General features: G+C 39.9%; 1 protein-coding gene across 2 annotated transcripts in view; it reads left to right on the top strand.

Annotated features, from left to right (window-relative positions):
- rb1 (RB transcriptional corepressor 1) overlaps positions 1–21,753 on the top strand; it is a 189,878-nt gene that overhangs the window by 58,981 nt on the left and 109,144 nt on the right. For both annotated transcript variants that reach the window (XM_033032834.1, XM_033032835.1), the window contains 8 exons: positions 1,698–1,807; positions 3,406–3,480; positions 8,086–8,173; positions 13,036–13,152; positions 13,246–13,302; positions 15,514–15,545; positions 15,639–15,721; positions 19,539–19,741. In XM_033032834.1, the coding sequence (XP_032888725.1) occupies positions 1,698–1,807; positions 3,406–3,480; positions 8,086–8,173; positions 13,036–13,152; positions 13,246–13,302; positions 15,514–15,545; positions 15,639–15,721; positions 19,539–19,741 (765 nt within the window). The remainder of the gene's footprint in view (positions 1–1,697; positions 1,808–3,405; positions 3,481–8,085; positions 8,174–13,035; positions 13,153–13,245; positions 13,303–15,513; positions 15,546–15,638; positions 15,722–19,538; positions 19,742–21,753) is intronic.

Here is a 21,753-nt window from a genome sequence, read left to right as displayed (position 1 = left end):
TTCAGTGTTTGGTATACATTTGAGGGGCTAGATAGGAAGTGTACCTGATCCCTTAGCTTGGGTGTAGAAGTCTGGAAAGAGCTGCTGCGTGCTCTGTAACTAGCCAGGGATTCCTTACTGATCCTCTAGCGAGCCATTCTGTACCAGTTCTGTACCATTGTATTGAAAATAACAGGCTGGTTCAACAAGGCGGTAACAATCTCAGGAAATATATCCATTGTTCAACTTTGAAGGTTCTGAATAAATTCCTGAATAAATTCCTGAATTCCCCTCTCTCCCCCTCCCCCTTAGCTCCAATCCACTATATACCACATAAAAGACACTCTCTCCCAAGAAACTAACATATCTCACCCTACCATAACATATCTCCCCTCCCCACTACACCCTCTCTCCCCCTCCACCCTCTCTCCACCTCCACCCTCTCTCCCCCTCCACCCTCTCCCCCTCCACCCTCTCAGCACAACAGAATATGTAAACATAATACAGAACAGGAGATAAAAGTTCAGTGTTTTTATAAACGATTCAAACAAGGGGACATGACTTGAGAATTAAGGGACTGAAGTTTAGGGGTAACATGAGGGGGAACTTCTTTACTCAGAGAGTGGTAGCTGTGTGGAATGAGCTTCCAGTGAAGGTGGTGGAGGCAGGTTCGTTTTTATCATTTAAAAATAAATTGGATAGTTATATGGATGGGAAAGGAATGGAGGGTTATGGTCTGAGCGCAGGTATATGGGACTAGGGGAGATTATGTGTTCGGCACGGACTAGAAGGGTCGAGATGGCCTGTTTCCGTGCTGTAATTGTTATATGGTTATTATATGGTTATATGGTTATTATATACCATACACAATAAATAAACAGATAAAGTGCAATAGGCTGTTATTGTTCAGAGTTTGGAGTTTGGTGGTGGACCCTCCACCACCTCCAGTTTAAATTCCATTTGGAATATTTTTGGAGGACCAGGAAACCAAGAAGCAAGAGTTACTCGAGGGAGTGATTCTGCGTTGGTTTCCAGCGGTCGCGGCAAGGACAGCAATGGCGGCCAGATCTCCCACAATGTTCTCTCACTAACGTTGCCCTTTAACCACTTTCCATCATCTTACTTTTTGCCTATAAAACCAAGAGTAAGGTTGTTTGATAAATATATTAGTGTTCAGTTACATTTGCAACTCCTGATAATCTTTTCCAGCAAGAGGGAAGAGGGAAGTTGGAAAGGGTGCAAAAGAAATTCACGAGAATGTTACCTGGACGTGCGCTTGAGTGATAGGGAAAGGCTGGATAAGATAAGAGAAGCACATGTATCTGATTTAAATCTGTACCATAAACATCTTAAAGACAAGATTGGTTATTAAAGGCCTGAAATGCAGTGTAGAGACTAAATATCTGCTATGATTGGCTAATCTCTGAACTCTTCGAGCTAGCCGACTACATAGCTCAGAATCCAAAATGTAACGGCACGCTTGCGTTACTTTTATTTTAAGGATTTGGACACGCTGAGAACAGAACATTTTCATTTGTGCCACTACCACCAAATACAATGTCTATCTGCTTTGTCAGTGACCTCTTCTGATAGCCGTCTGTTTGTTCTGTAATACGTATCACCGTAATAATGTTCAATACCAAATTATTCAATTACCACCAAATTATTCTTAACATTTTGGTAGAATTTGTTTGTATTATATTTCTCTGCTTGTGCAGCTTGATACACTTTCAAGACAATATGAGGAGCTTTATCATCGCAACAAAGATTTTGATGGAAGACTATTTCTTGAGTGTGACAAAACTCTGCAGATGGACCCAGAAGACAGGTAATATTGTATATAAATTTGTATTTTGCAATATGCAACCATTTTTCTCCTGCCCTCCCATCACGCCCTTCCAAATCCCCCCCAAAATATTATTGCAGTCTTTGACCAAACTGCTTGTTCTCACTATAGTTAACTACCTCGAATATGATAAAGCCATAAGATGGATTAATCTGGTTTTTAGTGGTTAGTCTAATTGTGTAGACAAACAGGACTGCAGATGCTCGAATTTTGAGCAAAGCACAAACTCCTGCGACCCCCAACACCCTTTCCAGAGACTAGGCTGGTCAGGCAGTTATGTGTTGTGGGAAATGTTTTGGGTAGCGGCCCTTTATCAGATTGATGTAGAGGGAAGAAAGCTGGTCGAACAAGGTGAGGGGAAGGGGTAGGATGAGCTGACTTGGAATGGTTGAATTCAGGTAATGAGGGTTGATTGGCAGAAGTGTCAAGTGGGGGAGGGGAACGATGGAAAAAGTAACTAAGGCTGAAGGTTATATATGGAGAAGGTGAAAGGGTACAAATGGTAGAAATGATAAAGAAGGTAGGTGGAGAGAGAAATGTAGAACCAGAGGGAAGGACGGTAAACAGAATGGACTGCTGGATGAGACGGGGAAGAAAAATGTGGAGCCTGGGATGGGTGATGGGAGGAAGGGAAAGGAACTGGGCGATGGTGGTAGGAGATTGGAAAGGAAGGTGTGCATTGTGGGGGGGGGGGGGGGGGGAAGCTTGGTAGATGTGAAGAAAGAGGGGGCTGAGGAGTTCTCTCACTGAAATTAGAGAATTCAACATTCATGCAGTTGGATTGTAAGTTACCCTAGCAGAATATGATGTGCTATTCTTCCAGCTTGTTTATGTCCTCATCCTGGCAATGGGGGAAGTCAAGGACAGTCAGGTCAGTATGGGAATGGGATAGGGAATAAAAATGTCTTGCAACCAAGAACTATTGGTGGGGCTGGTGGGCAGAAGTTAAGTGTTCAGCAAAGTGAAGCGGCATCAAGAGCACCAGCGCAGTAGATAAAGTTGGAAGAGGTGCTCTGTCTCAACTGGAAGAGATGTTGGGGTCCCTGATTGGAGGTAGATTGGAGGGAGGAGATATTGGGACGTGTTGCACTTCCTGTGTTTGCAGGAGCAAATAACTGGGAAAGGGGATGGATATGTGGCAAGGATGAGCAAACCAAGGATATATAGAAAGAGTGGTCTGTGCAAGAAATAGAAAGGAGCAGGGAGGAGAAGATGTGACTGATAAAGAGTTCAAATAGAAACTCTCTGAATTATATGGAATGCAGAGGTTGGTGATGTGAAAGGTAAGGATCAGGGAAACACTATTTGTGTTATGTCTGGGGGTTTAGGGAGAGAGCAGAATTGTGAGAAATTAAGGCGACATGTGCGGCTCCTTCCCACAACTGAGGGAGGGGGGGGGGGGGGGGGGGGGGGGGGGGGTTAGTTAAGCCACAATTGTCCTGCATAATTTAGTTTCATTAGATCACTGTAGTGGGTAAATAATTCTGCACAACATTCTATTTTATTGAATTCTATTTTATTTTACTAACAATTGCATAAGAAGCAATTAAAAGATTTTTGATTGAACTATCTCTTTATAGATGCGAAGAAAGAACTCCAAAGATGCCTCAAACTGAAGATGGTCATACAGTACATCCTCCGCAGACTCCTGTTAGGTACAAATTGTTTTGTGTTCAGTTTTTGCAATACATGTTGAATGCCATATAATAGTTATTTTTACACAATATACAGTTCAGTTACTTGTGTGCAATAATTTGGTGTGTGATTCAAAACTATTTATTTGCATGTGAGCAGGCATAGCTTACAAAGACCATTGTTGAAATTGGTCAACTGGAACTCATCTAATTTTTTTTCCTGCACAACAACCAGTCTAGGTTATTTTAGAGTTCCTAGCTATGCTAGTTATATGCACAGATACATTGCCCAGTCCAAAATATTTAGAAGTGCTCACAAATAGTGTGACAGGGTGCATCCAAGCAAACAAGCTTGGTCGGCAAGCAAAGGGTAGTGGCAAAGAACTGGTTAGTGGTAACTGATGTTAGATAGTAGCCTTTTCTGTCTTAAACAACAGAGTTGTGATGCAGCATATAACCGATAGGCTGGAATCTTTGTTGATCAGAGGCAGGCTGGTTTGATTGTCGCAAGCTTCTCAAAGTGGGAGAATGTGGCAGATAATATCTGGCTTAATTGAATAATGTATGGTTTAGTATTTGTGTGGAGCAACTAATCATGACATATAGTATTCCAGTATTCTGCTATTAGTAATACGATGGCAAGGGCTGACTTTTACTCTTGGCTTGATTCAGATTATTTCTACATTTTGATGTTGAGTCAAAATAATTGAGTGTGGGCTATGCTGCAGGTTTTGACTAGTCTTTGCAATTATTTCCTACATGGCATTGGAAAGATGGAGGTGAGATGCATTAAAAATAGTTTTCCTGATGTGCCTTTATCTTCAACTCAGTGCTACTTGCATGATACAGAAAATATGTCTTTACATACCTTTTATGATTTCCACATTGTAATTGGGTTTATCCTTAGCCAGTCTTTAAATTGGAATGTGCAAGAAAATGCATCCAAGTAAATAAGTATCTGAGAACTAAGTACAGTGCCCTCCATAATGTTTGGGACAAAGACCCATCATTTATTTATTTGCCTCTGTACTCCACAATTTGAGATTTGTAATAGAAAAAATCACATGTGCCAGATTTTAATAAAAGCCATTTTTATACATTTTGGTTTCACCATGTAGAAATTGCAGCAGTGTTTGTACATCTCAAGCCGATCACACATATTGATCACATTATACAGTTATTGACAGTTCCCTAACCCAATTACAAAGTACCCCATTACAATGTTTCTACAGAAGTTTCTAGAAGGAAGTCAGTTAAGTGAAGTAATGAAACATTTCCCCAGGTTGTATAAACAATTCAAACAAGGTTTCACACTTTAACCAATCATCAAACAGCAGCACAAACACTCAGCAACATTATTAACAATGCCTTTTTACACCCCCTTCTACAACCATTCCTCACTATGCATTTGCAGACCTTCTTATCTCTTTCTGCAAACCCTCATACATATTGACAAAGTAAGGACATCTGGCCCTCTCCTTATCCTCAACTTCCATCTAGGGCCCAGACTTGGAGCCGTGACTCCCATCTTGCAACTATCACAGAAAGAGGCCAAGCAGGCCCTGCAAATAAAAAGATCCTCCATTTTTGTGACCTCTTTAATCTAGCCAATATTAACACTGCAATCGGTCTGCAGAAAAGTTCCGACCCGAAACATAGCCTTTTCTTGTTTTCCAGATATGCTGCCTGACTTATACCTGTGCTTTTTTTAATATAAATGGGTAATTCGTATACATTTGCAAAAATGCTCGATTTTATCGGGCACTGGGATTAAATTCTGCCGAACATTAGAGGAAAATGTAAGATTAAATAACATTTTAATATAAACTGCAGGCACTCCAAGATTTGCGTAATAGGTGAGTAAACATAGACTCACACTTATGTAAACATTTTACAATAGTTGGCCCCGTTTCCTAAATGTAGATGGAGTCAATGAAAGGGAGGTTGGTTTGTGTGATGGTCTGGACTACATCCACATGTCTGCATTTTTTTGCAGTCTTGGATGGAGTTACTCCCAAACCATGCTGTTATGGATCCTGATACAATGTTTTCTTCGACGCATCTGTAGAAGTGGGTAAGGGTTGTTGGGGACAAGGTGAACATCCTAAGCCTTTGAAGGAAGTAGGGGTGTTGGTGTGCTATCTTGGCTTTAGCTTTGATGTGGCTTGTCCCAGAGAAATTGCTGGAGATATTTATTCCTAGGAACGAAACATTCAACCTTTTCTACTTCAGTGCATCAATGTATTCAGTGTGTGTGCAGCATTGCTTCCTGGTCAATCATAATCTCCTTTGTCTTGCTATCATTGAGGGAGAGGTTGTTGTCTTGGCATCAAGTTTTGCCATAGGTTTGGACAGACCCAGTGATTGTGTTGGAAGAGTTTGGCAGGCTAACTATAAGCTGAAAGCTTGTGTAAGTAAGGTTTTGTCAAGTGTTGCTTAAATAGTCAGTGGGCAACACTTCTAACCTAGACCTATTTTCAGATATTCATGTGGAGGCCTTTGGTAGGTCAAGAAGGCTGGGAGAGTCTTTGCACTTCTAAATTCTAGGTTGATAAGGATGCTTTGTTCGATTTCATTCATGTATTTTAGTTTAGTGGTTCTGCTGCAACTGGGCAGCAAGCAAAAGCAGTTACCAATTATAACCATTACAAACCATGTAAATGAACCCGATGAGTTTTTACCACAATCTGATTATGTTTTTCGGTCATTATTGCTGAGTATAGACTTTGTGGATAATTTCATTAAATTATAGCGTTTGTGGATAATTTCCTTTGTGGGAGATGAGCTCATGGATGTTAACAGCAACCGCCATTCATGCATCACTTGTCATGGCTTCAGAAGTAAAAACATTGAGTGCCACATGCAGCCCACAGGCTACACAGTTCACCATGGAAGTGCGTGGAGACCCAGAGAAGTGCTGAAGTCCCAAGAATCCTAGAAAATTCAAAACAGAGAACATCATAGTGGTTTTGGTCAAAAGAGAACCGATCAGGCAAATCCCATCTTCCAGCATTAGGTCCATAGCTCTATGGATTTTATCTCTTCAAATCAATGTACTTTTTAAGTTTAGTCAGGGTTTCTGCTTTTACTAAGTACTGAGCCCATTGGAGCATCATTGGTTAATCACAAATACACCTCTGAATCATTATCATTCCTGCCACAGCTAATTTTAGATCAAATTTGTTGTTACTTATTTTTAAGCTTCAGGTTGCCCACATGCTTGCTGATAGAATTTGTCAAAATCTCCAGTATCTGCCAAGAACTACTCGCATCCAGACACGGGTACTTGGGTACTTGTACTTGGGTGGAAAGTTACAGTCCAATGGTCGATAATTCATTTATTTCTGAATATTTCAAATTTTAGAACACGTTCCACATTCTACTGTTCACTGTTCTCTTGTAATGGTTACATTTAATATGTTTACATATTAATCCAACAAAAGATAGTCATGTTTGAGAGTTATTGAAATATATATTCTTAAAAAAAAAAGCTTGATAGATGTATAGATCTGTTGGATTACCATTTTAAAATGTGGTGAAAAAAATACCAGGATCTCATTAGACAGAATGTAGAACAGTACAGCACGAGAACAGGCTCTTTGGCCATTCTATCTTTGCCGAACATGAAGCCGAGACCATCTCTTATCTGCCTAGTCATCCATATCCATCCATTTTCTGCACATCCATATGCCTATCTAAAAGTATCTTAATGCCACTATCGTATCGGCCTCAACTACCATTCTCAACAGTTCGCTCCAGGAACTTACACTTCCCATTTTAAACTTTGCCCCTACCATCTTAAAGCTATGCCCTTCAATATTTTATTTTTCCATCTGGGGAAAAAGGTTCTGACTGTCTATTCTATCTATGCCTCTCATAATTTTGTACATTTTACCAGGTCTCCCCTCACCTCTGGCATTCCAGAGAAAACAATTCAAGTCTGTCTAACCACTCGTTGTAGCTAATAGTTCCTAATCCCGGCATCATTCTGGTAAACCACCACTGTATTCTTTACAAAGCCTCCACATCTTACCTATAACGGCTGGGGTGACCGGAACTGCAAGCAATACTCTAAATGTGGCCGAACCGAAGTCCTATAAAATTGCATCATGACTTCCTGACTTACACAAAATGCCTTGACCTATGAACATGAGTCTGCCATATGCCTTGTTTACTACTCTTTTTACTTGCGTTTCGAGGAGTTATGGACTTGGACCCCAAGATCCCTCTTTAAACCAATGCCATTAATTGGACATTTTCTGGGTACATTTAACCTCACAAAGTGCAACATCTCACACTTGCTCGGATTCAACTTCACCTACCATTTTCCCGCTCATTTCTGTAGCTGATCTATATCCTGCGTTGAATTATTATTCTACTCATCAAGTCTGACGAGCTTTAACATCATTGTCCCTTCATCATTGGTAGGTCTACATCCTGTAACTCTACCGATCAACGTGTGGGAGCATTTTCACCAGAGCCACTCTGATGATTCAACAGGGCAGCTCACCATTATCTTGAAGGCAATGATGTATGGATAATAAAGGTTGGCCAAGCCAGCAATGCCCACTTCCTGAAAATAAATACATAATGAAAAGTTGTTTATTGGACTTTTTTCTGTTACAGAGCTGCTATGAACACCATCCAGCAGTTACAGATGATTTTAAATACAGCTGATGACAAACCTTCAGAATCTCTTAAAGCATATTTTAACGTAAGTTGATTAGATGAGGGTCAAAGGTTCGGCACTCTTTCTATCACTGCCTATAGCACTGTTAAAAAATGCAGTGCTGTCAAATGTAAATAAATTAAAATATGCAAATTTTATTAGCAGGAACATTAATATTGATTGTTAAATGTTCATTTTTGTATGCTGCATATATTTATGCAAATTGTTGATATAGCAATATATCAATATGCTATATAACAAAATAGCAATATGAATTACTTTAATTAATATAACATGAGAGTGTAAGTCGGAGTAAGCAGCATGAAATCCGGTTCCATAGACTGTCGTTTCTACAGAGTGTGAAACTTGGGATTTTAATAAATTTGGGAATTAGGTGATGTTGGGGAAATTAAGTATTATTTTGGCATGCTACTGGCTGGTCAGTTCATCCATGTTGCAAGGCACTTCCGATCCATGGAATGCAAATTCAGCACAATGTGGGAACTCCAGGACATTTCCCCAGACCCAAACAACTTCAAGTAAAGAGAATGCTGCCAGTTGCAGGAGCTTGAACAAAAGCAGTGGTCTATCTGGGAAGCTGAGTGTTTTCTGGATAGTCCATCCCTTCAGTGTATTTTATATATTGTAACAGGGGGCACCTTGTAACTCAGACTGCAATCAGTTGGAATAGATGACTGCCACTCTCTACATACACAGTATACCTCAGTTTATGAAAATTTAATTAGCAAATTTCACTATAATTCTTTGACACATTTGGGTACACGTCTTTGATTTACAAATCTGTGTCTAATTATAACAAATTGGAATAGACTGTACCAGAGCAGCCATAATACACTTTCTCCAACCTCTTTGATTTATAGAAACATAGAAAACAGGTGCAGGAGGAGGCCATTCGGCCCTTCGGCCCTTCGAGCCAGCACTGCCATTCATTGTGATCATGGTTATCAATAACCCGTGCCTGCCTTCTCCCCATATCCCTTGACTCCACTAGCCTCTAGAGCTCTATCTAATTCTCTCTTAAATCCATCCAGTGATTTGGCCTCCACTGCCCTCTGGCAGGGAATTCCATAAATTCACAACTCTCTGGGTGAAAACGTTTTTTCTCACCTCAGTCTTAAATGACCTCCCCTTTATTCTAAGACTGTGGCCCATGGTTCTGGACTCGCCCAACATTGGGAACATTTTTCCTGCATCTAGCTTGTCCATTCCTTTTGTGAAATTTGTGAAATTATTTTCAATGCAACCCTTTTATAAATCAAAGGAATAGCTGCATGTGGTGCCAGCCTCAGGTGACAGCAATTGTCAAATCAACAATTTTTTATTGTATAACTGTTAATGGCAAATGGCTTGTTTACCACAGACAAACAATGTAAAGGAAAGAAAGTTAAAGTTCTAATTGTAAAACTTAACTACAGATTAAAATTTAATTGCACCAGTCATGCTTTGCCATGTTCTAACATTTGCAATCTGTTGAACATTTATGTAGATTAAATTGATCCATTCAGAGCTAACAGAGATATGCATGGAAATTAAAAAAAAATGTAAATGCTTGAATTCTGAAATAAAATCAGAAAATGCTGGAAACATTCAGCAAGTCAGGAAAAAGATTTAAAGATTCTTCAATGGAATTTTCACTCTTTCCCAGTTCTGATTAATGGTTTTTGATCAGAGACATTAACTCAGTTTCACTTCCCGCGGTTGATGTCTATCGTGCAGAGAGTTTCCAGCATTTCTATTTGAATTACATGTATATTTCGAGTGGCTGGATAATATCAATTGTTGTGCCTGTGTTTAAGGAGGAAGTAATGTATTTGCAAATGTTGCCGCTGTGTCAATTCTGAAACAATTCTGGATATTCAGTTGTATATATTAATGTCTTTAGATCAAGCATCTGCAAGTAGAAATTTTATCGCCAAGTTGTTCATAAGTTAATGTCATAGGAGCAGAATTAGTCCATTCAGCCCATCGAGTACTCCACCATTCGATCATGGCTGATCTATTTTTCCCTCTGATCCACTCTGCCTTCTCCCCACAACCTTTGACATCCTTACAAATCAAGAATCACTGCTTTAAAAATATCAGATGACTTGGCCTCCACATCCATCCGTGGCAATGAATTCCATTCACATAACCATGCTGACTTTGGCCTATTTTATCATGTGCTTCCAAGTACTCATCTTTTATAATGCTTAAGTCAGGCTAAACGCTTAAGTCAGGCTATCCTGCCTATAGTTTCACCTTTTTTGCTCAGCTCCCTTCTTGAATAGAGAGGTAACATTTGCAATTTTCCAGTCCTCAGGGACCATTCCTGACTAGTGATTCTTGAAAGATCACCACTAATGCCACCACAATCTCTAAAGCTACCTCTTTACCCTAGGGTTTAGTCATCTGGTCCAGGTGACTTATCCACCTTCAGACCTTTCAGCATCCCAAGTACCATCTCCTTACTAAAAGCAACATTAACTTCTGCCCCTTGACTCTCTTGAATAAAGGCATATTGCTGGTGTCTTCTGCTGTGAAGACTGATGCAAAAACCATATTCAATTCATCTGCCATTTCTTTATTCCACATTATTACTTCTGCAGTATAATTTTCATAATGGTCTTGCCTCTCTTTTACTCTTTATGTATCTGAAGAAACCTTTGCTATCTTTTATAGTATTGGCTAGCTTACCTTCGTATTTCATCTTTTCTCCCTGTATTGTTTTATACAATACAATACCGTTTATTGTCATTTGACCCTCAAATGATGTTCAAACGAAATTTGGTTTCTGCAGTCATACAACATGAAAAAAAACCAAGACACACAATTAACACAAACATCCATCACAGTGAATCTCCTCCTCACTGTGATGGAAGGCAAAGTCATTGTCTCTCCCCTGTTTTCCATTCTTCTCCTGATGTTAAAGCCCCCGGCGGGCGATGGCAAGTCTCGCGGCCGTAAAGGCCGCGCCGGGCGATGTAAGGCCCTGCTTCGGGTCTTGATGTTGGAGCCCCCGACGGGCGATGGCAAGTCCCGCGGCCGTTAAAGCCGTGCCGGGCGATGTAAGGCCCTGCTCCGAGTCGTTTTCAACCCCGCAATTCGGATGGGAGAAGTTGCCATTGTGGGAGCTCCGTAAAGCGGTCTCCCACCAGGGACCCGTGAGCTCCCGATGTCACCATCCACCGGGCCTGCGGCTGGAGCCGCGTGCCACCACAGCTCTCCACGCTCCGTAGCTGGCTAGCTCCACGATGGTGAGTCCGCAGGCTCCGCGTCTGGAGCCCCAGGTCGTTCCGGTTGGAGGCCGCTCCACGGTGCTAAGCCCCAACGACGAAGGAGACCCGACAGGGAAAAGGTCGGGTCCCCCGTACAGGGAAGAGATTTAAAAGTTCCCTCCCCCGCCCCCCACATATACACATCTAAAAACAATATATAAACTACAACCAAACTATACACTCAACAGGACAAAAATTGTTTAAAAAGACAGATGGAGTGTAGAGGCCGCTGCCGCCAGGCGCCGCCATCTTTAATTTACCTTCTATTGGTCGCCATATTATTTACCTTCTGTTGGTTTTTAAATCTTCCCAATCCTCTAGCTTCCCACTAATCTTTGCAATATTATATGCCTTCTCTTTTATGCTGTCTTTGACTTCCTTTATCAGCCATGGCTGCCTCATTCTCCCCATCGAATCTTTCTTCATCATTTGGAGAAACAGATTCTGCGTTTTACTGCTCCACCGGCATTCCTGCTAGGATCCCTTTCCAAACAACATTCGCCAGCTCCTTCCTCATGCCTCTGTAGTTACCTTTATGCAACAATAATAACGACACATCTGATTTAATCGTCTCCCTCTCAAACTGCAGGCTGAATTTTATCATACTATGGTCACTACCTCGTCAGGGTTCCTCTACCATAAGCTCCCTAATCAAATGCAGTTTGTTACACAACACCAAGTCTAGAATTGCCTTTTTCCTAATAGGCTTAACTGCAAGCTGCTCTAAGAAGCCATCTATAGGCACTCTACAAATTCCTTCTCTTGGGATCCAGTATCAACCTGATTTTCCCAGTTTACTTGCATATTGTAATCCCCCATGACCACTGTAACGTTGCCTTTCTTACATGCAGTTTGTATCTCGATGTAATTTGTATGTTATATCCTGGCTGCTGTTTGGAGGGTCTTTTTACCCTTGCAGTTTCTTACCTCTACCCACAAGGATTCTACATCTTCTGATCCTATGTCATCCCTTGCTAAGAACTGAATTTCATTCCTTACCAGCAGAGCTACCCTGCATCTCTGTCCAATAGGATATGTAACCTTGGATATTCAGCTCGCAGCTCCGGTCCTCCTTCAGCCACTTCTCTGTGATGCCCAAAATGTCATACCTACCAACTGCTAACTGTTGTAAGCTCATCCACTTTGTTCCATGTACTGCATGCATTCACATATAACACCTTTAGTTCAATATCCACTATCCCTCTTCTCATATTGTTCCCCATTTTGCCTGACCTTGGACTCTTATCCCTTCTTAAACCTTCTGTCCTATTACTTGCGGAAACTTCAGTAACCACTCCTGCACTCTCCTTCCCTTTAACTTCATCCATACATTTGCAATTTGTTGACCCCACCCCCAACTATGCGGTTTGTATTTAGTTTAAATAAGTTGTATTTAGAATTCCAGGTTATAAGTACTCCTTGTAGCATTTGCGCTCTAAACGAGAAAACAAGACCATTGCTTTCCAGTGCTAGTGATTTATTTTGAGAAGCAAAGAGATTTTCTAAAATTCCATTTCTTGAAATTAGCCTAATAAATTAAAGGTGAAAGATTACAAGTTTTTGAGACATTGCATAAGTTTGTGTTTTACATTCCCAGAATATTAGGCGCAGCATTGTTCTACTTTTTTTCAGAATTGTACAATAAACCCCACCACCAACATTACTAAAAGAGTGGAGAATTTGGGTCAAAAGTTTCAGGAGAAATTTGCTCGGGCTGTGGGAGAAGGATGGGCTGAGATTGGATCACAGGTATAAATATATTATTTTCTTGATTTCATTGTTTCGTTATTTATATTGATTGTACTTCAAATTGATTAATTAATCTCATTCTGTTTCCTTCAGAGATATAATCTTGGTGTACGGTTGTACTATAGAGTTATGGAATCCATGTTGAAATCGGTAAGTTGTTTTATTACAGCGTCGGCAGGAGTTTTTAACGGTAGAAGTGGAAAGAAGAAGTTTTGCTATTTTAAATATTTAAAGTTCAGTTATAGGCAGCTGTTTTATTTCAATTTGACTGCCTCATGTTTGGAAAATATATACATGAAATTGTGTTACATAAATTTGTGAGCAATGGAACATTTGCGTGTTTTCCAAAAGATGAAGTCGTCTTTATGTAGTTAAGAATCACATAAAGCAAATTATGTTTGATCCTACTGCAGTTTTGTCTTCATTGAAGAACTAATAAAGAATTGATAAAGATCAAGGCAGCAAAACTAAATGAATTAGTTACAAGTAGAATAACCCCTTTTTTGTTGATTATACCTTGTGTAGATACAATTTAACAACTAATATATTTACAGATCCTTTAACAATATTCTCATATTAAGAAAGTAATCCAAATGTTGGAACTAACAATCTAGAGACATTATCAAATTCAACAGTAGCCCCAAATTTAAAAAGTCTAGCATGAATAGTGTGACAGGGAGACTGTTTTATATCTTGGTGTAGAGAGTTATCGATTTGCACAGGAATATTCCCACCCATTAGGCCAATCTGTACATTTCCAATGGCATTCTGCATGCATTTTCTGAGGAAATGCAAATGGAACTGAACACTTTTCCCTTGTGAGGAAATGCCACCTATCCATGTTCTCCAGAGATGCTGCCTGGGAGTTACTCCAGCATTTTGTGTCCTTTTGTGTATTAACCATCATCTGAAGTTCTTTATTTCAACTACATACAATCCTAACACATTACTTGATTATAACAGACAATCGGCAATAACGCATACCACTTTCCCAACCCCTTATGGTCCGTTATAACAAGGGTTTACTGTACCAACATTTTGTGAAGTATGTTTCCTGCCAGTGGAGTGTGTTAAACCTGATATTACCAATGCTCTTTGATTCCAAACTAGGTCAATGGTGCTGTAATGTTATGGCAATCATTTCTACCTTATCTTTAGCTCCTAGCTTTTTTGTCCTGGTTTCAGGTAAAGCACTGGAAGTTTGGAGATCTGTACTAGATGAAATTAAAATTTGAATATTAGTGAGCATTAGTAACTGCTACTTAACAACATCCATCACACAGCTAATTGAGGATAAACTGTTGGGTAGTAATCAGCCATTCTGGAAGAGAAAATACTGTCTGACATGTTCAGTGTTTTTATTTTAAGCTTTCAGTATCTGTAGTTTTTGATTTCCATTTACCAGTAATTAATTAGCTGGATTAGATTTGATCCTTTTTGGTGAACAGGGATGCATGTCATAAATGTCCATGTTTTCAAGTTGATGAGTGTTATTTTGCATTTGGATAACTTGATTAGAGATTCAGCTTGTTCTTGTGCAAGTGTTCAGCGCCATAGCTAGGGTGTGATCTGATACCATAGCCTTTCCTATAACCAGTACCCTCAGCTTTTTTTCTGTATCACATGAAAATCAGATCTGTATTGGCTTTGTCTTTGCCAATAAGCCAAGATGGATCATTCCCCTGGTGCTTGGCTGAAACATTTTTAGATTATTTTATTCAGGGTGTTTTAATTGTCCACAACTAATCAAACCTGGATATGTCAGGTCAGCAGTGCTTTTGGCTGATTAATTGGTTATGGGCTTGCTTAGCTCTGTCTGTTACTTGCTGTATTGCCTTTTTAACAGGTATGTGTTGCAGTTCACCACATTCATTTCACACTTTATTTTTAAGTATACTTGGTTTAATTTGTTACTGAGGTCAAGCTGGTCTCCTGACTTGATAATGGTAAAGTGAAAGACTTAGAAAGTATCAATTAAAGTAAATTAAAATCCTGTTACTTTTGCCTGCGACCCCAAGGTGATTCATGCATTTTCAGTTGTCAATGGCAAGGATCTGTACTGAATGTTTTATTTAACACACATGGGTGTCACTAAGGACTGTGATATGTTTACTCGTAATATGTGTCAATATACCCAGCACAAATCGATTGGTGAGGACACAGTCAAGAGGTTGTCACCCTTCAATCTGGTTCTCTCTTAATCTGCAGCAATTTTAATAAATTTTAACAACTCCTTTTCTTTACTCAATCTTTGGTCCAAAAACTGTTACCTCATTACAGTTATAGTCATTGCTTTACTGACATTTCTGAACTGCTGTGTTCCCAGATGTGTTGTGTTTATTCTCTGTTTGGTACTTGCAGGAAGAAAAACGTCTTTCTGTCCAAAATTTTAGGTAAATTTACAGATTAAAAAAAAAAAATTCTTAATACCATTCTGTTTTTTTAAATAAATATAATTTAAAATATCATCTGTACTGTCTTTTTAGCAAGTTGTTGAATGATGCTACTTTTCATGGATCCCTTCTAACCTGTGCCGTGGAAGTTGTTATGACCACATATGGTATGACCTGTAAGTATATGAATGAGTTTTCTATTGTAAATATTTTGTAGTATGAGCCTTTCAGTTCTATCTTAATATACTTTCATTTCCTCTTCTTGAGTGTCCATCAGCTAATAGATTGATTGGAAAAAATACGCAAAGTCTTTGGGTCAAGCAGCATCCCTGCAGAACATGGATAGGTGACGTTTCAGGTCGGGTCCCTTCTTCAAACATCAGTCTGAAGAAGAGTCCAGACCTGAAATGTCACCTATCAATGTTCTCCAGAGATGCTGCCTGACCCGCTGAGTCACTCCAGCACTTTACATCTTTTTTTGGAAACCAGTATCTGCAGTTTCTTGATTCTACAATAGGTTGACTTGTATTCCCTGGGATTCATGGGTTTTTACTTCCCTGTCTTTCCATTTTGGTCCCCTGTCTGGCAGTTAAAGCTGTCAAATTTCTTGCATTAGAGATGAGGCAGTTTAATCGTAATATTGCTAGCAGTAATGCTAACACGTGGAATTATAATGAATCCTATATTATTCAATAATTGCAGCAGGATTATTTCAAAAATAAATGGAATATCGAAAATATGGTCTAATTAATCTCTTGGTAGTTTCATTCGGTTACATCAGTTCTGTGGTTGAAAAATTAAGAAATTGCTCAATCTGTCTATCAGAGCATTTAATGGTACAGATTGAAAGCTGATTTTCCGACCCCCTAAATGTAAACTGAATAAATTGAGCTGCCGACCCATCCCTGGCTCCCACTGTCTTTGCAGCTGTTTAGAACCCAGGCTTCCGATCTCGCTCCCAACTGGCAAGGTGCATCAGAGAGTTCTTTTTCATCTACCGCACAGTCCGGTGACACAGCTGTTGTTGCGTTGTAGCCCCTTGCGACAGCGCTTTCTTCGGGCTGCCGCTACAGACAAACGCGCTTGGTCACTATGTGGTTCCCACCCCTCCCACCAGCTGCTGCTTCTACCTGTCAGCCTTTCTTTGTTCGCTTTCCGCTAGACCACCTCCCCCTCCCGTCGCTTTGTCTAGTTGGCCAATCGTTGTACAACCTGTATTTACTTTTGTAGTTACCATGTAGATACTGTTCAACTTTCAAACGCCAGGGATTAAGCAGAATTATTGCACCATGGGGCGAACCAAAACAAAACTCTTGACATTAAATAACTTGTTTTTTCCTATAAAACACTAATTTAAATAAATTCCTTGCAAACAATCTAAGCTACTGGAATGTTTCAAAGTTTGATCATCCAGAAGTGAGCACTCTGTGGCTAAACATTTTTTTGCATTCTGATCAGTTGTGTAGTTCAAGTGTGGGGCTCATGAGTTTTATGGACTAACATGTTACACATGGCCATGATACCAAAGTTCACTCTTTAATCTTTGGTGTGGTAGAATAATAAGCAATCAACAAATTATAAAAGCAGTTCCTGGAAAAACACAGGCTGACAGATTTAACTGGTCAATGTGCAGGAAGGAACTGCACGAATGTGTAGGAAGGAACATGTGTAGGAAGGAACTGCGGATGCTGGTTTAAATCGAAGGTAGACACAAAAAGCTGGAGTAACTCAGCGGGACAGGCAGCATTTCTGGAGGGAAGGAATGGATTGACGTTTCAGGTCGAGACCCTCCTGAAGAAGGGTCTCAACCCGAAACGTCATCCATTCCGCCTCTCCAGAGATGCTGCTGTTCGGGGCCCGTGATTCGCTCCGACCCTCCGTCACGCCACACTTAGTATCTTTCCCACGCATTACAGCCATCGTTCCTTTTCTCCAGAGATGCTTCAAGCCTGCACCACATTAGTTTTATGTTCCCTGCAGCTATGCAATCTTCTGGATAGGTTAAGAACAAACAAGGAAACAAAAGGTCATTGGCAAAAATTCAGAAGATTTATTGATATTGGTTTATTATTCTGAGTGCTGAGAGGTGCAGGACCGCTGGCTTCCCAAGCATCGAAGCAATGATCATAAAGGCCCAGCTTCGATGGACAGGCCATGTGATCTGGATGGCATCCCACATGCCTCGTCAACTCCTGTACGAAATTCTGTCACAGTGTAAAAGGAACCCAGGGCGCCCAAAGAAACGGTTCAAAGACTGTATCACGGACCACCTCCAGCACGCAGGCCTAGCCACAAATAAACTAGAAACCCATGCCAGTGACACGACTGGCTGGCGTACAACAATTAGGAAGGTAGTCAGCAGTTTCGAAGATAATCGCCAAAGCCGACTCGTTAGTGTCAGAGACAGGAGGAAGGCTGCAACCCTAAATCTTCTCACACGGCCTTCATGTGTCCCCACTGCGCATCGGACTCATCAGCCACACTTGATCCACAAGACATGAGACTGCACAACCATGATGTCGTCGTCTACCACGGGCCCTCCATAATGTAGGGCACTGTAGCTCTTTTGTTTCACTGACATTGATAGAGAGGTTGTTGTCTTGACACCATGTAACTATCTAAATATGAGGGAGCACGGCAAATAATTGTGTTCTAGAATGTAGTCCTTAAACAAAATGTAGAAGGAGGTTCAGGTTTAACTTTTAAAAAGGAACTAGAATAATACATTTAGGTGGGTGAAACAAGGGGAATGGGGCTTGGTGGTAGGTCTGTCGAAGAACCAACTGGCACAGTGGCTCAAATGATTTCCTTACATAATTCCATGACTTTGTTTGCGACATTTCAGAATAGGATTTGAAATCTGCAATTTTCCAACTCTGAAGCATATGTTGACAATGTGTTTTGTAAAGTTTTTTTCTTTTAAACTTATTGGACTTTATGTGACGGTTTAGTGACGGTTTTGCTGTAATTACGTTTAATTTTGTTACACCACCCACTGCCAGGTGCTGTTATGTAATATATTCGGTAGCTAGAAATGAAATAGTAATCTTGATCTTGTTCAGTTCCTTCATGTAAGACACTTATTGACTCCAGTTTCCAAAATCAGTGGCTCATGGCGGCAATTAACCTTGCACAGATCTCTTACTGGGAGCATTGAAAGCAGTAGGTTGAGTGGATTCCCTGGAGTAGAAACTTCCGAATTTCCACAAAACTGTGCTTTAATGCTGGATTCCAGCAGTGGAGTACAGTAATCGAGTCACTGGTTAAGTGCTATCAGCAAGTTTGAGAGTTATCCATTTCGGCACACGTGGAAATCCCAAACATGCTGACATTTATATAGAAATATCTGAAATATATGCTCTTCTATGCGCACCATTTAGATTTCTTCACGTTGACTTGTTTGAACCTTCAAAATGCTAGAGAAGTTAGAGGTTATGGGGAGAAGGCAGGAGAATGGGGTTTGGAGGGAGAGATAGATCAGCCATGATTGAATGGCGGAGTAGACTTGATGGGCCGAATGGTCTAAATCTTTTCCTATCACATGATCTTGTGAAGTGTTTACCTGTCTGTTTAACGTGGTTTGTCCACTCCCTCATGTTCCTGGAAAAATATTGATGTGATGTTTCAAAATGGGATAGACGTCTGTTTTGACCTATCCCAGGTTAGTAATGAAGCTTCCTATCCCTACTTCATGAATAACATGGGAATATTTATGTTGCTGAATTTCAATAATTGAGTAATTTGGTACTTTGCCTTATTCTTTGAATGCTGTTCAATGCTAGTTTATGGTCCCATCCCCCTGACATTCCAAGCAGAAATATCCGAGGCTCTAGAGAGATGAGTGGCCCTTAATCCTTAGTGTGGATGGTAAGTTATTTCTTTAAAGGGATGTTAAAACGTTTAAAAAAATAACGTAAAACATCAAATGTAAATAAGGTAGCTTGCACATTTATCAAATTATTGGATGTACAACATTTTAAATTTTCTTTATAGGGAATGTTTCATTGAAGAGCAGCATTCAAACAGAAACTGACCTTTCCTTTCCCTGGATCCTTCGCGTATTCAACATAAAGGCTTATGAGTTTTATAAAGTTATCGAGAGCTTCATTAAAGCAGAACCAAATCTAACCCGAGAGATGATCAAGCACGTGGAAAGATGTGAACACAGGATCATGGAGTCTATTGCTTGGCAGTCGGTGAGTTTTTTTCCCTATTTGCAGATGACGATGTTTGTTAATGAGCTTAAATGGAGAGGTTACTTGGATTTTTCTAGATCTATAATTATTGAAAATTGTGAACACAGCTTGCAGTTTTGTAGATTTAAACTTGCAGCTATCCACAAAGTGAAATCTACAATCATTGTTTTTTTGTGAGATTAACAATTCTCAAGATTATGTTTTAAAAGTAAAATTTACAAACCTATCTTTGTTTATCTTTTACTTGGATATATTCAGTATGGTAAAAATAATCGGAAAGTTTTTTTAATTTTTGCTTGCTACCTGACATGCAGAAGTTCAATGCCTTTTTTGAGCCTCCGATACACCAGTTTTGAGATATCCATAGAGTTTTATTTGTTTGCCTGACACTCTCTTCATACATTCTTGGTTGCAAAGATTGGCAGCATGTTTTTAATGCACAAATGTGTGAATACTTGGTATCTCTTGGTAACAGTCAGGCTGGCAGAATCATACATTATAAAAATGGTACAAGTACAATGATCCCAAATTTTGAGGGTGTGTTGCTGTTAGTAAATGTGAAGTTATGCAACTGAATTCATGATGAGCTCACTAACAAAATTGTTGATTTTGAAAGTGTTGTTTGTGGTTGGTTCATCCTATAATTGGTAGGAGACATAATTGATTACTAATGCAAAAAAAAGATCTGCCTTGAAAAATAATTTTTAGTGGTTAAAATAGCCAACTGTTGAGCCTTCCTGAGATGTTGTGGGCCTAACTCAACGAAAAACCAGTGAAAGGAGGTGCCCACTTGATAACCCCAATAATATACATCTGCACAATCATTTGTTTTAATGTGCTTTTTAACATGTAGGTAGCTGATTATTGCATATGGAGTTAGTTATTGTCCTCAGCATAAGTCTGTATAAGCAATTTAGATACTGCTTTGGCTTTGGGCTTGGTTTTCTTGGTTGAGTGCATATCCTGGTGTCTTAGCACAAGTACTTGTGTTTTAATAGTAATGATTGCAGCAATCTTTTACTCCACAATTGTGATTAATTACTTATTTTTTGTTGCCACTGCCATTGTTTTTATGTGTCCTGAAGCACAATCGGTCAAATTATTTTTTGCCAGTTTTCTGTGTTATTCTAACCTACAGTGCCACTAATTCTAATGTTGTCACCACTGTAATGGCATTTTACGATGAGCCATGACGAGAAAAGATAGTCACTGGAATAAAATAGATCAAAGTCCATCCAGTTTATCGTTATCACTTTGATTATTGCATGCTTTATTGCCTGAGTATTTATTGCCGGAAAATACGGATTAAAAGAAAATCGGCCCGACTTCCTGTTTCATCTTGCTGCTTAAAAAATGTAAGGATATAAAAAAATCATACTGTACCTCTAAAAATTATAGCAGATTAAATCTATTAAAACATAGAAACATAGAAATTAGGTGCAGGAGTAGGCCATTCGGCCCTTCGCGCCTGCACCGCAATTAGCATTTAAAATGTCAAGATCTGGATGATTATTTTTGTGAGCTTTGATCTGCCTGTCTCGCTAGAGGTTTAAACAACGCTATCAGTTTAGCGCATGGGAATTTAAATGAAATAGGTTCTAATTATAGCGCTACCAGCTGGAGCGTTATTGCCTTTATACATAGCACTATGGGCTTTACACATAGCGTTATGGTCACAGCGCTATGGGTCACAGACTGTTCGGGAAGGAGAGAGGCAGGGAGGAAATAAGAGAGGGAGGGAGAAAAAAAAGAAAGGAAGAGTGAGGGAAAGGTGGAGGGAGGGAGAGAAAGAGAGGAAGGAGGGAGAGCGAGGGAGGGAGAGGGAGGCTTCCAAAATGGCTTCTACATCATCATCTGTTGCTAAAAGCAGGATGCAGCCGTTCAAACAGAAGCATACCAAGAGATGGCAATGAATGCACTGACAAGTAAGGTGCATAAAAGACATGTCAATTGGTAGCAAAGTTATGCATTCTTGTACTCTTTCATTGGTATGACCGCACATAAAAAACATT

This window comes from Amblyraja radiata, chromosome 14, assembly GCF_010909765.2.
Source record: "Amblyraja radiata isolate CabotCenter1 chromosome 14, sAmbRad1.1.pri, whole genome shotgun sequence".
NCBI lineage: Eukaryota > Metazoa > Chordata > Chondrichthyes > Rajiformes > Rajidae > Amblyraja > Amblyraja radiata.
The sequence above is the reverse complement of the archived record's forward strand: the minus strand, read 5'-3'. Positions and strand labels throughout refer to the sequence as shown.